This window comes from Ranitomeya variabilis, chromosome 8 (assembly GCF_051348905.1).
Source record: "Ranitomeya variabilis isolate aRanVar5 chromosome 8, aRanVar5.hap1, whole genome shotgun sequence".
Lineage (NCBI taxonomy): Eukaryota > Metazoa > Chordata > Amphibia > Anura > Dendrobatidae > Ranitomeya > Ranitomeya variabilis.
In genome coordinates, this window is record NC_135239.1 from 207,021,881 (window position 1) to 207,037,972 (window position 16,092).

General features: G+C 47.7%; 1 protein-coding gene across 1 annotated transcript in view; it reads right to left on the reverse strand.

The window, feature by feature from the left end:
• Positions 1-254: 254 nt before the first annotated feature.
• The window catches only part of EEFSEC (eukaryotic elongation factor, selenocysteine-tRNA specific), a 104,346-nt gene continuing 88,508 nt past the window's right edge, over positions 255-16,092 (reverse strand). The window contains exon 7 of the mRNA XM_077276566.1: positions 255-1,333. Coding sequence (XP_077132681.1) covers positions 1,149-1,333 — 185 coding nt within the window. The 3' untranslated portion in view covers positions 255-1,148. The remainder of the gene's footprint in view (positions 1,334-16,092) is intronic.

The following is a 16,092-nucleotide window of genomic DNA, read 5'->3' on the forward strand; positions in this document are numbered from 1 at the left end:
ATTGCATCATTGATACAATAAATCATAACAGCATCCAATACACAGGGCCATTAGGAAGCTAGAAAATTAGGTAAGAGAGGGGATTAATCCGCCATCAATACCCAACCGTTGGCTGCACAATACGACTGTGCATTTCTCATGTCCCAGAAATGTTATACAGAAACTAACAAACTTTGTAAAACTTCATCCGATGACATAAAAGAAGTTAGATTTCATTATTTGCAAAGAAACCCTAAAAACCTAAAAACGTTAAGTGCAAAAAACAAATTTGTTTATTTAGGCAACAAGTGATAATTGTGTCGTGTTTCACGCATCATTCGGAATAAAATGGATTCATTTTGGCTGCGGCTGCAAATTAAAAAAAAAAAAAGTATAAAATAATAAATGATAGAGATATTTATAAAGGGGTTGTCAGTGATATATATAAAAAAAAGTGCAACGACGACATCGTGCTCCTTGTTCACACTCGGTGACCAAATAAAGGAGGGACGTGACGTCACCGCTGCCGGACCGGGTCACTTTCCCGATTTCCTCCAAACATCACGCACAACCCTTTTACAATTTCAACTCATTCATAATTGCTAGGAAGATGTAACCAGCCGGAGATTGTGGTAAATTGCGGGCACAATTTGGGTCATATTTGGGATTTCCTAATTCCTCGGCAGTGAGACCTGGAGATGTTACGGTTTTGTGCCGCTTGGTTTATTGTGGCAACGATTAGTCCAGGTGTTTCCCGTCCTTTTGGCTCGGACCGACGCTGCAGGCACAGGTCAGGCTTTACACAGATTGGGCGGGGAGTCTAAATAAAGCCTTGAATTCGGACATTCTTCCTTTATGGAAACATTTTTGGCCACTTTTTACCACGTTGCGGAGGTTAAATCTGCATAGACAGAGGAGTCACTTTTTCCTACACAATTCTTATTCTAACTAATTACTTTTTTTTTCTTTGCACTCTGACTGATGATCAGGAAATCATCGAAATTCTTTTTTGATTCTGCAAATATTTGGTCCTGACCTGTTAAATTAAAAGGGATTTTACGATACAGATGCCAATTTAATAAAAAATAATAATGGAAGTCCATGTCCAGTCTATTCAGAAGCAGCAACAGCGCTAAGGCGATTACTAGAAAATGCACCCGATCCAGGAATCAAGACTGAATCATCTTCTTCTGAGGGTCAAACACGTATCTTTTAAAAGCCAACACAATAAGTACAGGTTGACCGTCTGCTCGACTTTCTTCTTCCTTGGCCGATCCTGCGTCTCCTTTGCTTGCTTTGCTCTTCTTTTTTGAGGTGCCTCCAAGAACTTGCTTTGTTTCTGGTTGTAAACCATCTGGAAATAGGAAAAAAAAAAGAGAATAAATGATCTGTACAGAAGTGTCAAGTCCTTTCAAGTACCAGCAGATTATATTATACAAAAAGAAAATAAAAAAGATCAAGCAGAACATACTGATGGCAGCAGAATTGTGAGCGCAGCTCTGAAGGTAACGAGCTGTTTTTACGGATGGGCACAATATAAGCAATGTCATTTTGTAACAAAGTATCAAAAACAGTATAATAATCTGTATATATAAAAAAAGTATAAGTGGTTACAGTCACTATTTATTTCGGATACTTTGGTACAGACACATATCGGGGTTAAGGGTCCCTTTCTTTAGAGGAGGCCGCTCGGGCTGCGTTCTCATATTCCTTGCCATATCGTTCATCTCGCTTCTTCGTTGCTACTTTCTTGCCCTCGCTTGTGTTATCGACAGACAGATGAGAAGACGCGGCAACTGTCTAGAATTGCAGGGCCGTTGGGTCAAGGAGCAAAAAAAAAACAAAAAAAAAACCCCGTCTTGGACTCTAGGTCTTCTCTTTCCGTTAGAAGACAGAACCCAAGCAGAAGTGTAGCTGGTGCGGCAGTCAGCTGAAACCCTCCGGTGTCACATAACCTTATCTCGTCCACTTAATCAGCCTCGCTGCCCCCATGGTGAAACCCTGATCGGCATTCCTATTCCAGAACATGACAAAGGATTCCGATGCTCGCGATTTGCTGGAGACAGGAGGTCTGCGAACCCAGGTGATTTGCTCAATTACAGAAAACGTGAAGGGGGTATTGGTGACGGCATGTAAGGGTAGAGCCGTCCTCTGCCCTCACTGGTACCGAAACAAAACCGCAAGTAACCCTTCGCTGCCTAAAGCAGGCGGCATGTTTTCCACTCGTCTCTAAAAGGATGTTGTGGCTTCGAAAAGATAAAAAGTGAAGACTTCGATTTCAGAAGGTATGCGGAGAGAATAGACTCCGGGCTGATAAAAATCCAACCATTTCTCTGTTTCTTCTGTTTTGAAGAGGGTCATTATATGCCGCCTAAATAGTAACGACCGCCCCATACTTCGGATTTCTTTATTAAATTTCCAAACGATTAAAAAAAAAAATAATCAGATTGTATAAATTATATTATGTTTTATATCCATCTTATGACCTCCAAACCTAAACACCATGTTCAGGTTTATTTTTCTAATTTTTTGTTGCTACACTTGTTTTTATATGTTGTAGCCAATATGCATCATGGCCCTTATCATACACCGACGAGCGCAGAACCCAGTGGTCACATTGCTAAAGCTGAGCGGACACTTCGTACAGCCGATTCTCCGGATCCCTTTACTTCCCTGTACACATGCACACTCAGCTCGGCCACATGCTAATGGGGGCACCGACCGGCACATTAACTGGCACATAGAGCCAACCCACCGACGACACATTGACTGGCTCATAGAGGCGACGCACAAACCGGCACATTGACTGGCACAGAGCAAACACATCGACCGGCACATTAACCGGCACATAGAGCCAACGCACCGACTGACACAGACTGGCACATAGAGCCGACACATCGACCGACACATTGACTGGCACATAGAGCCGATGTACTGACCGGCACATTGACTGGCACAGAGCCAACACACCGACCGACACATTGACTGGCACATAGAGCCGACACATCGACCGACACATTGACTGGCACATAGAGCCGACACATCGACCGACACATTGACTGGCACATAGAGCCGACACATCGACCGACACATTGACTGGCACAGAGCCGACGCACCGACCGACACATTGACTGGCACATAGAGCTGACACATCGACCGACACATTGACTGGCACATAGAGCTGACGCACCGACTGACACATTGACTGGCACATAGAGCCGATGCAGTGACCGGCACATTGACTGGCACAGAGCTAACACACCGACCGGCACATAGAGCGTAACGCCCTGGCCGGCACATATAGAGCCAATGCACCAACCGGCACATAGACCCAAAGCACCGACCGGCACATTGACTGTCACATAGAGCCGATGCACCAACTGACACATTGACTGGTACATAGAGCCGATGCAGTGACCGGAACATAGAGTGTAAGGCACCAACCAGCACAATGACCGGCACATAGAGCCAACACATTGACTGGCACATAGAGCCGACGCACTGACTGGCACATAGAGCCCAACACACTGACTGGCACATTGAGCTGGTGCAAGTAATTGGGATCGTTCACAAAAGCTGATGATCCTCCCAAAGAATGCAACATGCGCTTGTGATATGGACACCATCTATATGGCATCCACTCCTGGCTGGGGTTGTAGTTACCTGACAAGCTGCAGAACGACAATCAATGATCGACATAAAGGTCTAGCATTTTATTGCAGCACTCGGATGGTATAAGCTTCTATTTGTGGACACACAGATACAAAGTGACCCGTGTTATTTCCAAAGTGGTTCCATTCAATCAATGCACATTATCGCCCAGCTCCGGCTCTTCCCCAGGTGAACGGCATCGCAGCCTGACAAAACGGCCCTGAATGCTCTTTTCTCCATGGTGCCAGGAGGTCTGTGGGCTCCTAAAAGCCAGTGCCCAAGAGCCAGACGCTCCCCAATCTGACTTCCATCTCTCTCCGTGGAATTCTTGCGTTACACGATACGCGCCTGACGTTCCTTGAGAGCAAGGAAATGAAGGGAAATAGATCTGTCACTGAAGACGACATTGGCTACTTAATAGCTGGAGCTGACGGGATTTTGAGATGGAAGTCTTGTTTAACTTACATTACGGTTTAATCTCCGCTGAACAATGAATGCACGGGCTCTGAATACACAGTGAAAAATCTCTGCCGTTAATTAAGTCCTGGCTGTGCCGCACAGGCAGAAAAAAAAAAATTAATAGATTTTTTTTGTTTGTTTCCGTTGAACAATTACTTTATTTTGTTAGCGGATTAAATGCAGAGAGGGGGTTTGTGTCACAAAGAAAGAAATGCAATATCCCACCTATCTCTATGTACAAACACCGAGGAGAAGAGCGGCCCCCCAGCCCCGCCGCAGGAAGGACTCACATGCTCATCACAAACTCTAATATTCATAGGAACATGGAGCAAACGTTCCTCCCAATGATCTGGCACCGGACTGCACAACACGGACGAGAAGCAAAGATCTGAGTGGCCCCCATTATGGGGTATAACCACGGCTAACTGAACCCAATGATACGGTGGACGGCAAAGGGGGCAAAGGCCAGGTCGCTGCCTCTGCAAGGGGGCAAACGCCAGATCGCTGCCTCTGCAAGGGGGCAAACATCAGGTCGGTGCCTCTGCAAGGGGACAAATGCCAGGTTGCTGCCTCTGCAAGGGGGCAAACATCAGATCGCTGCCTCTGCAAGGGGGCAAACATCAGATTGCTGCCTCTGCAAGGGGGCAAACGCCAGGTCGCTGCCTCTGCAAGGGGGCAAACGCCAGGTCGCTGCCTCTGCAAGGGGGCAAACGCCAGGTCGCTGCCTCTGCAAGGGGGCAAACGCCAGGTCGCTGCCTCTGCAAGGGGGCAAACGCCAGGTCGCTGCCTCTGCAAGGGGGCAAACGCCAGGTCGCTGCCTCTGCAAGGGGGCAAACGCCAGATCGCTGCCTCTGCAAGGGGGCAAACGCCAGGTCGCTGCCTCTGCAAGGGGGCAAACATCAGGTCGCTGCCTCTGCAAGGGGACAAATGCCAGGTCGCTGCCTCTGCAAGGGGGCAAACGCCAGATCGCTGCCTCTGCAAGGGGGCAAACATCAGATTGCTGCCTCTGCAAGGGGGCAAACGCCAGGTCGCTGCCTCTGCAAGGGGGCAAACGCCAGGTCGCTGCCTCTGCAAGGGGGCAAACGCCAGGTCGCTGCCTCTGCAAGGGGGCAAACGCCAGGTCGCTGCCTCTGCAAGGGGGCAAACGCCAGGTCGCTGCCTCTGCAAGGGGGCAAACGCCAGGTCGCTGCCTCTTCAAGGGGACAAACGCCAGGTCGCTGCCTCTTCAAGGGGGCAAACGCCAGGTCGCTGCCTCTGCAAGGGGGCAAACGCCAGGTCGCTGCCTCTGCAAGGGGGCAAACGCCAGGTCGCTGCCTCTTCAAGGGGGCAAACGCCAGGTCGCTGCCTCTGCAAGGGGGCAAACACCAGATCGCTGCCTCTGCAAGGGGGCAAACACCAGATCGCTGCATCTGCAAGGGGGCAAACACAAGATTGCTGCCTCTCCAAGGGGGCAAACACCAGAATGCTACCTCTGCAAGGGGGCAAACACCAGAGCGCTGCCTCTGCAAGGGGGCAAACACCAGATCGCTGCATCTGCAAGGGGGCAAACACCAGATCGCTGCCTCTCCAAGGGGGCAAACACCAGAACGCTGCCTCTGCAAGGGGGCAAACACCAGATCGCTGCCTCTGCAAGGGGGCAAACACCAGAGCGCTGCCTCTGCAAGGGGGCAAACACCAGAGCGCTGCCTCTGCAAGGGGGCAAATGCCAGATCGCTGCCTTTGTAAGGTGGCAAACACCAGATCGCTGCCTCTGCAAGGGGGCAAACACCAGATCGCTGCCTCTGCAAGGGGGCAAACACAAGATCGCTACCACCAAACAAATCCTTACTAGATTAATTGTAATAAGGGTATTAGATGGATACCATTACTTGGTACCAAGGTGACGGGCGGCAGACAGATCGGGAAGGCGGATGATCGGCAGGACGAGAGTTTTGGGGAAAGAACCCTTAAGGTCAAAGTCACACGATTGTATGTTTGGTCCAAGTGCGGTCTGTGAACAAACAGGATAGCACTCAGATCAATGCTATTCAATAGGGTCGTGTAGATGAGCCAGTTGTTTTTTCACGAATCTGCAAGTGAATAAAAAAATCCCACATGCGATAAATCGGATGCGACTCACCCATTCAAATTTATGGGTCTGCAAAATAAAAATTGGATTTCATACAGAGCTGCTGAGTAGCAATCTATTTTATATGGATAAAAACGGACAAGAAAGGAGAAAAAAATAACATCCGAGTTTTCTGGCTGATTTTTGTCCAGGATTTCTTCCAGCACCGGCACCACCGTTACCCGAGGTTGTATGATATATAATGACTTTCGGGGAACAGCGCGGTGGCAAACATCAGTCAGAGTTAACCCTTGCCTGGACGCCGGTGCCGCGGTGCACGCAGGTGCTTTGGTTGGTGCGGAGCGGAGACGTCTTCCGGTCTCTTGGCTGAAGCTGGAGAAGGATGAGGGCCATTCACACACAGCACAATGGTCTGCGCTGAGCGTCCCAGAGAGACGAGTCTTCAGATTTGGCTCTCGCTGCTAGCAATCACAGAAGAATGTGAGAAAACAAAACTGTTTCCCAAGCGCTGTTTGTTGGTGCCATAATTAATAGAATCATCAAACGGTTCTGCAAATTGCTTCCAATTGCCGGCGTCACTTTCATGTCAGATGCCAGACTAGAAAACACCGGCCTGTTCACCAGCGCGGGGGCAACCTCTGTCCTACACTGGGAACCCAGCGCTTTCTAAAGGGGTTTCGGATAATTTGCGCAGTAATGGGGTCCCGCTGGGCATACATTACACACCATTTAAAGTCATGTTGTTTTTCCTTGTTTCAGGACATATTTAGTAGTGAGAAGATCATAGCAAAATGCAATAGACTTTCCTTTCCTGTGTTCCCATAGTTTTCTCTCCCAGCCAAACGGCCAAGTAAACTCCATAGGCCAAATGGTCGCCAGTAAAGGCAAAATAGGAGAAAATAACTAACACATAAAACAAGTCCTTATATAACAAAGAACAAAACGCTGGAGACATCGGAATTACTGACTATATGACAGCCAGAGTCCTGAACAGAACATACACCTGTTCTCCAGCAGATAGGACAGGTGGGGAGCAGTCCGCTACATGGAGCACAGGTGGGGAGCAGTCCGGTACATGGAGCACAGGGAGGGAACAGTCCGGTACATGGAGCACAGGTGGGGAGCAGTCCGCTACATGGAGCACAGGGAGGGAACAGTCCGCTACATGGAGCACAGGTGGGGAGCAGTCCGCTACATGGAGCACAGGTGGGGAGCAGTCCGCTACATGGAGCACAGGTGGGGAGCAGTCCGCTACATGGAGCACAGGTGGGGAGCAGTCCGCTACATGGAGCACAGGTGGGGAGCAGTCCGCTACATGGAGCACAGGGAGGGAGCAGTCCGCTACATGGAGCACAGGGAGGGAGCAGTCCGCTACATGGAGCACAGGTGGGGATCAGTCCGGTGCATGGAGCACAGGGAGGGAGCAGTCCGGTACATATTGTACAGGTAGGGAGCAGTCCGCTACATGGAGCACAGGGAGGGAGCAGTCCGCTACATGGAGCACAGGTGGGGATCAGTCCGGTGCATGGAGCACAGGGAGGGAGCAGTCCGGTACATATTGTACAGGTAGGGAGCAGTCTGGTACATGTAGCACAGGGAGGGAGCAGTCCGGTACATGGAGCACAGGTGGGGAGCAGTCCGATACATGGAGCACAGGTGGGGAGCAGTCCGGTGCATGGAGCACAGGGAGGGAGCAGTCCGGTACATATTGTACAGGTAGGGAGCAGTCTGGTACATGTAGCACAGGTGGGGAGCAGTCCAGTACATGTGATACAAGTAGAGAGAACAGAACATGTAGACGATTGTACACACCATATTACTGCAGAGACTCTACTAGAAATCCATTAAATTCCTGCACTTGGTGATACAGAGCTCGCTGATGGTCTCCAGTTGACTCGCACATAGAGTTATGATTACTGCCCCCGATCACACAGACAGCGGCTGAATACCAGGCTCTTCCTCCCCTCATACCTTTCACCTTGCTATTATATGTGGGCACAAGCCCCCCAGAATCACCATTACTGTAACTAGGAAGACTCATCATTTTTTAAGTGTTTTTCCTGTCTGAAATCTGCTCGGCCCCCGACATAACGATCCTGCGGCCCCCACAATGTGAGCGGGACGGGGAACAGGTGGAAAGCATTTCACTTGACCCGCGCCATTAAGTCATTCCATACAAAGTGGCATCTGCGCAGGAAAAAGGCTCCTGAGTAATGTCCCAATCCGAGAACACAAGGAGAAAGAACAAGCAAGAAAAACAGACGAGAGAGAAAGAAAGAGAAATAGAGAAAAAGAAATAGAGAAAGAAAGAAAGAAAGAAAGAAAGAAAGAGAAAGAAAAATAGAAAGAAAGAAAAAGAAAGAGAAAGAAAAGAAAGAGAGCGAAAGAGAAAGAAAGAAAAAGAAAAAGCGAGAAAAAAAGAAAGAAAAAGCAAGAAAGAAAGCGAGAAAGAGAAAAAGAAAGAAAGAGAAAGAAAGCAAGCAAGAAAGAGAAAGAAAGCGAGAAAGAAATTAAGAAAGAGAGAAAAAGCAAGAAAGAAAGAGCGAGAGAAAAAGAAAGCGAGAGAGAAAGAAAGAGAAAGAAAGAAACAAAGAAAGAGAGAGAAAGAAAGAAAGCGAGAAAGAAAGAAAGCGGCAGAAAGAAAGCAAGAAAGAAAGAGAGAAAAAGAGAAAGAAAGCAAGAAAGAAAGAAAGAAAAAGCGAGAAAAAGAGAAAGCAAGAAAGAGAGAAAAAAAGAGAGAAAGAGAGAAAGCAAGAAAGAGAGAAAAAAAGAGAGAAAGAGAAAGAAACAGAGAAAGAAAGCGATAAAGAGAGAAAGCGAGAGAAAGAAAGGTTTCTGTCGGATTTCACAATAACTGTCGCTTTTGTACTTCTTTTTCCAATAACTCAAAATGAAATCAGACCCCGAAAACTGAAGAGAACGACCCGATCAGACGAGCAGGACTGACCCAGCCCTCATGGACAGAGTCTGCCGATGTCACACTGCGGTGTGTGACTCTGATGCAGAACGGCCGGCGCTTTTGTGAAACGCAGAATTGCATTTTTTTCTATAATTTCTAAGACTTCACTGTAATCAGACATTTTAGTAAAAAAATAAAATAAAATGCAATAAACGAGCCAAGTACTTGATGTCCCACTGGTGCGATCAGAGCATGCATACAATCAGACGGAGGGTCCTTTGCCCACCGTAACAACCTGGTCCTGGCCACCTGCAGCGGCGTCCTGTGCAGTGATGAAGCTGTGTTCTGGGATTAGTAGTGCTTGGACGTCAGCAATCAATAACTGATGGAATATCCTACTGAAAAATATCGCTGGAATGGGGATGGCCCTTTAATTAGGACACAGCAAAGAAGACCCTTGTGCAGGATATCCCACCCTTATGTAATGCAGAGATGGAACGAGCTAAACATCCCTGGCTGGTTCTCATTTGTGCAGCTTTATATAACCAGTTGCCCTGAGCCATGCACGCTCTTATTGATGGGACGTGCATAGGGCATGTTAGCCATGCAGTCAACCATTGTCTTGCCAGACGGGCAGGATGACATGCTGATGCGGAGAGGGGATCATGCCGATCTGAAGAGGGGATCATGCCAATGCGGAGAGGGGGATCATGCATGATGCGGAGAGGGGATCATGCATGATGCGGAGAGGGGATCATTCATGATACGGAGAGGGGATCATGCTTGATGCAGAGAGGGGATCATGCATGATGCGGAGAGGGGATCATGCATGATGCGGAGAGGGGATCATGCATGATGCGGAGAGGGGATCATGCATGATGCGGAGAGGGGATCATGCATGATGCGGAGAGGGGATCATGCATGATGCGGAGAGGGGATCATGCATGATGCGGAGAGGGGATCATGCCGATGTGGAGAAGAGACCATGCTGATGCGGAGAAGGGATCATGCTGATGCGGAGAGGGGATCATGCCGCAGGACGGTCCTGCAATGTCTGGCTGTTATCTGGTGCACGGCGGCGCTCTCCGTCTGAAGTGGGCGCATGGAGGGTGCCAGCGGCTCTTCATTTCCCCGGCTACTTGAGACTGACCCCCATTCCTGCATTGTTTGCTCCCGTGTCACGCTGGCCTGGAAGCGCATCCCAATCAACAGGAGAATGGAAGACAAGTGCTAATAATGCGGAGCGGGGAGATGGAGGGCCGCTTTATGGAAACTTTCATGCGGCATGCATTGTGCGTAAACAAATGTGCGGCTTGCTTTCCAATGATAAGGAGATTACATTTTTCATTTCTTGAAATCAGGTTTGTTCTCCGTTGTCATCACAACAAAGCGAATTAGGACGAAGAAAAACAGGCATCTCCTTACGAGGACCCAGGTTCTTCACAGCACAGCTGCACAGATACTTAATATTCTCAAACGAGCCTTTGATTGTCTTTGATGCAACATGCTCGCTTCTACTGCGGCACAAAGAGAGGAGAATGCGGCGCGTTCTGATGTCTTAATGTTGCTTAATACCTTGTTTAACCTTCGCTAAGCTCCTTAAACGGTGGGAGACGAATTGGTGGAAAACAAATGGGCTGCGAGAGGAGTAAGGATTTGCGCAAAAGAAAATGCACAGAATTGAGCGCTCAACTTTATGTCGTACTTATAGAAATGATGTTATCGCCACACGGGGCGCAGGACGGGAGTCAGAAAAAACGGGAATGGAGGAAGAATAGGGTGAAACATGGGTGCAGTGGTCACCTAGGCTGCATGGGGTTTACTGGACCCCTACGTGTTTGGATTGGCTCCTACAAGGGACACTGGTAATAGGTTACAACAGCTGGATTGTTGGGGGTCCCAGTGTCAGAAGGTGTCATGTGCCCCCTGACTGGTTGCAAGTGCTCAGTCATTCCATCCACAAGCTGTTCAGGTATCTGTCAGTCCAAAAGAGGCCGAATCAGCACCAATGTGAGACCACCCCCATTCTGGTAAGCGGCAGGAGTCTCCGTCATAGCTGGAAAATGAGTAGGGGTCTATTTGGGATAAGTGCTAGATTGATGGTAGTCTAAGTCGCCGAGACCCCCAGAAACTGGCAGAATGGAGGGTTGTGTCCCCTCCTTGAGTTACGCGCTTGTCACAAACATTGTTCCATTCAAAATCAATGGGACAGATGAAGATAGAGGAGTGCAGCGCTTGGCCATCTCCATCACTCACATAGAGCAGAAGCATACATGGGGAAACCAGACCCCCATAGTGATCAGTAGGGGTCTCAAAGGTTGGAACCGGGGGTTTCAGTTGCAAACCCTCCACCAAGCTAACAGTTACCCATTAATTCTCAAATTTCTTACCATTATAGTCCCTAAAACCCATCCTTCTCACATTGTACCAGTTGTACACGCAACTCCATTTCTAGCCATTTTCCTTCTTTCAGTTGTCTCTGAGCTAGTGGGTGAAAACTAACTGCTATCATATCTCCCATACACAGCACACAGACATAAGGATTCCTGCTCTTATGTCTCTATGTATCCCATGTTCAGAAGCATTGTACTGAGCAGTGTGACTGTGCATCCAGCTTTGTGGAAAGCTAAAACACTTAGCAGCATCTCTCTGTGTGCATCTCTATAGACTTCAAACATCAATTGTAATCTAATCTCTCTGAGGTATACGGACGCATACAAGTCCATATATTCTTCCTACAGGTCAGTAAAACAATGAAGGCTCCATAACAGAGCACCGAAGATGGATAAATTCCTATAGTTCAGGCTATAAATGCAATGTACAGTGTGCCGCTTTGTGAAATCCTAAAGGTCTACCTAAACCAAAAATGTAATGTCAAGGACTCCTCCTGCTTCCTGTAGAAATATTTATCTTCAGCCAAAATAATACAAGGGACAAGGGCTAAAGTCATCAGAGAATGCATCCAATCCCGATAGTGGGTCGGTGGCGGCCAACCTGCCTTCTAGATCCTACAACCGGCATTTCCTCCAATACTTCCCATCACATATCAGCAAACGTTGTCATGAAAACAGACTTGTCAGCATTCCACTGCCTTGGAACTGCTGCCGTTAACCTGTTCACTGCTGGAAGAAGCACTGCAGGGGTTAACCACTGCACGGTCGTCAGCCAACGCTGGTTGGGATCCAGACGACCTGCGGAGCCCGAGTCTCAGTCTGATGTTTTCATTCCCTGAACAGCCCCCGTGCGTGGAAACCAATGTAAACACAAGCCATGGACCTCTCTTTGTCTCCCGGCGCTCCATGTTACTTCCTACACTCCCGTGCCTAAAAAAACTACCAGTTTACATCCAAAAACACAAAGAAAAAAAAAAAGAGGGAGGGCGAGGAGGCGTCATTTATACCGTCCGTTTCTGGAAATGTTGGCAGCCGGAGGAAGCAGGACATGTAGTTAAATGCTGTTTTCCCAGCTTTCATTTTGCCCGTTGGCTCCCCGCCGTCCCCACTCATTCCGCATCTCTTGGCTTCCGATGGAGGCTTAAAGTAAAGCAATGAATGGCCTCCTCTCGAGGCCACTTATGATCACAGACACAGGACACCGCCACGGAGCACAGAGGGCCTTGCTATGCATCTGCTACTTTCCTTCTTGAATATTTTTGTAATCTTAAACGGAAGCCCCGCAGACGCACCGGATCGGGTCCTCTCGCGGCGTGAATTTGCAAAGAGAGTAACATGACACATTCTCAGCCCGGCTTGGGGACATTCAGAAAAATGTTACTTATGGCTCACAGAAATAAGACTTTACATTTAATTCTCGGGCCAAAAAATGATCGATGTACATGGAAATAAAAATAAATAAATACATTGGTCGGGCTCGTAAAGGCTGCACACGATGGATGCGCCCTCTGGAAATAAGGCTTCGGCCACGTAGAGAAGCTTGGTTTTGGCAAACTCATGAAATGTTGGTTTTACTCTTTGAGTTAAGACGCTCCAGTTGTTGTGAGAGTTGTGCCCCTCTATTATTTATTACAGGGGAGCCGGTATCTATCAGTAGTAGTGAAACCTATCAGGTCCGCTCTTCGCTAGTAGACCTCCCCATCTGGCTTTTATAAGGGTCCTCAGTGGCGAGTTCTTCTAGAAGATTCATATATAGTAGGTATAGAAAAGTGCGGCCATATGGAGAACCCACCTTCAAAAAGTGAACACTACAGCGTTCGTCAGTGCCCCCACAGAAGCAATCGCTTACATAGTCAACCCAATGGTACAAAACATTCTCTACATAATTTGTCGTCAGGATTCTCCGTGATAAAAAAAAAATAATAATAACTATCCCAACAGAAAAAATACCAAACATTTACCTTTTAAAGACCCCATGATGCTCAAGCACTGCCGCTTTCCTGGTGCACGCCAGTCATTTTTTTACTTTTCTGCAGCAATCTCTGGCCCTGATGGTGAAGCCTACTTATTACACGAGGCCACTGGTGACTGCCTGCAGCGTTCGTGTAAATACACACAATGCCTTTGCTGCAGGCGGTCACTGTACTTTCAGACAACTTGATCTTGTTTGATGATGTGATAAAACTGCATTATTATAAGCCACCGGGTCCATGTCCCTCTAAAGGAAGCAGGGGTGGGTTCATGTCCCTCTAAAGGAAGCAGGGGCGGGTCCATGTCCCTCTCCAGGAAGCAGGGGCGGGTCCATGTCCCTCTCCAGGAAGCAGGGGCGGGTCCATGTCCCTCTCCAGGAAGCAGGGGCGGGTCCATGTCCCTCTCCAGGAAGCAGGGGCGGGTCCATGTCCCTCTCCAGGAAGCAGGGGCGGGTCCATGTCCCTCTCCAGGAAGCAGGGGCGGGTCCATGTCCCTCTCCAGGAAGCAGGGGCGGGTCAATGTCCCTCTCCAGGAAGCAGGGGCGGGTCCATGTCCCTCTCCAGGAAGCAGGGGCGGGTCCATGTCCCTCTCCAGGAAGCAGGGGCGGATCCATGTCCCTCTACGGAGAGCAGGGGCAGATCTATGTCCATCTATGAGAAGTGAGGGCAGATCTACGTCTCTCTATGCGACGATAGGGTAGATCCATGTCCCTCTAAAGGAAGTGGGAGCGCACCCACGTCTCTCTAAAGGAAGTGGGGTGAATCTATGCCCCTCTAGGGGAAGTGGGCATTTGTCTCTCTATTTCTGCTCTCCTCTCTGTCACATTGCATATGAGCTTAGCAGAGAGGTGTGCTGTCAGTTCAGGGCCCACAAGTCATTGAACATTGAATGCTGGTAAGTGGGGGGGAGGGAAGAAAGTTCCAGCACCTATAATGATGGCAGACTATGTAGAATTGACACTTCCCAAACATATTAGTCAAGTATGTGCTCCAAAAGCAGTTTTAACTTGTGAGGGACATCATCAGCAGCCAATGTATTTTCTACGGGTTTTCTGTGAAAGTTCAGGTATGGTTTAATGAACAATTGCAAAAGAGAGCTCCATATTTCAGGAGTTAGTCGTCTTCTTCTCAACCCAGCATTGCCAGTATGTAAGAAAAATACCATAACGTCACTCTTCAGAGGTCAAAGGTCAGAAAGAAATTTAAAAAAAAAAGTTGCAAAAAAAAAAAATCGAACAAAGTAAACTTTTGTAAAATCTGCATCCTTTAACTGCGTTTTGGTTTCGCGCTCAGCTCTGTTTCTGCAAGTTCACAACAAGTATAAATGTTATGTACGGGAACAATATCCATCACCGAGCTGTCAAGCAAATCACAGTGGAGAAAAGGTGTTAACATTGTAGATTTTGGCACGGCGTGTTTTTCATTTGAAAGGTAAGAAGTTACTGAATATTTTACATGGCTGGAAAATATGTAGAAGAGGGGGTGATGATTAATGGTCAGCTCAGAAAACTCACTCCGGGTTACTCAAAGCACAGAATGATGGAAAAGACTTGTAGCCGTCAAGTGATATGCCAGGAGGTATTACCACGATGAGTGGAGTAGTTCTAGGTGATGAGTTTCTACCAACATGGGGCTTTATTTATTTTGAAGCGAGACTCAGTTTTTTGTATTAAAAAGGTATAAAACAAGAAAATGGATATAAACCCACAAAGATCTAACGCAGCTGTTGTCCTGAGGTTTACCTGATCCCTGCTGGTGTCTACATGGTGGGAGTAACAGGAAATGGACATTCAGCCAATCAGCAGCTGCAACTGCCAGTGATTGGCTGAGCAAGAAATCCTGCCACTTCCAAGCACAAACTAGTTGGGGGGCTGTTGTCCTGAGGTTTACCTGATCCCTGCTGGTGTCTACATAGTGGGAGTAACAGGAAATGGACATTCCGCCAATAAGCAGCAGCAACTGCCAGTGATTGGCTGAGCAAGAAATCCTGCTACTTCCAAGCACAGACCAGTGGGGACTGGGTAAACATCTGAATGAGGGCGAGTATTGATTTTTTTTTCTTTTTTATACCCATATAAACAACATTTTATATTCTAATGACAATCTCATTAAAACAAAAAAATAATATTTGAATCAGTAAAAGTCAAAAAGTTAAGGCAGTCACAACAAAAGGCTGAATCAATGGAAAAACCCCACAGTAATCTACAGAGGCAGGTTTGTTCAAAACTGGCCAAGGTAAAGGGGAAAAAAAGGCCAAAATAGTTCACAAAGGATCCAGCGTAAATGTCAGCGGTATTACAAAACTTGGTAATACATTTGCACAATTGATCAATAATTCTAAGAATGTTGCAGGCTGCAGATTCCCCCCCCCCCAAGTATAATGGGATTGTATGATGTCCCTCCGCCATGAGATCTGATGAATCCCCTACAGAGCCGCAGTGTGATTGAGTTGCACATAATCGGTTCGGCGTGTTTGCGGAAAAATATAAACCATATAGCTGCAGCGGGGTGGAAGGAACGGGGGCCGAGCTTCTTAGGAAGTCAGGAAATTAAATTAGGCCGGTATAATGTAACCAGCCAAAAAAACATATAAACAAGTTAAAAAATAAATTGGCCTCTTTAGCAAAACCACAAGGCGGACGTACGGCCGAAGACGAAATAAAGCAATTGTCT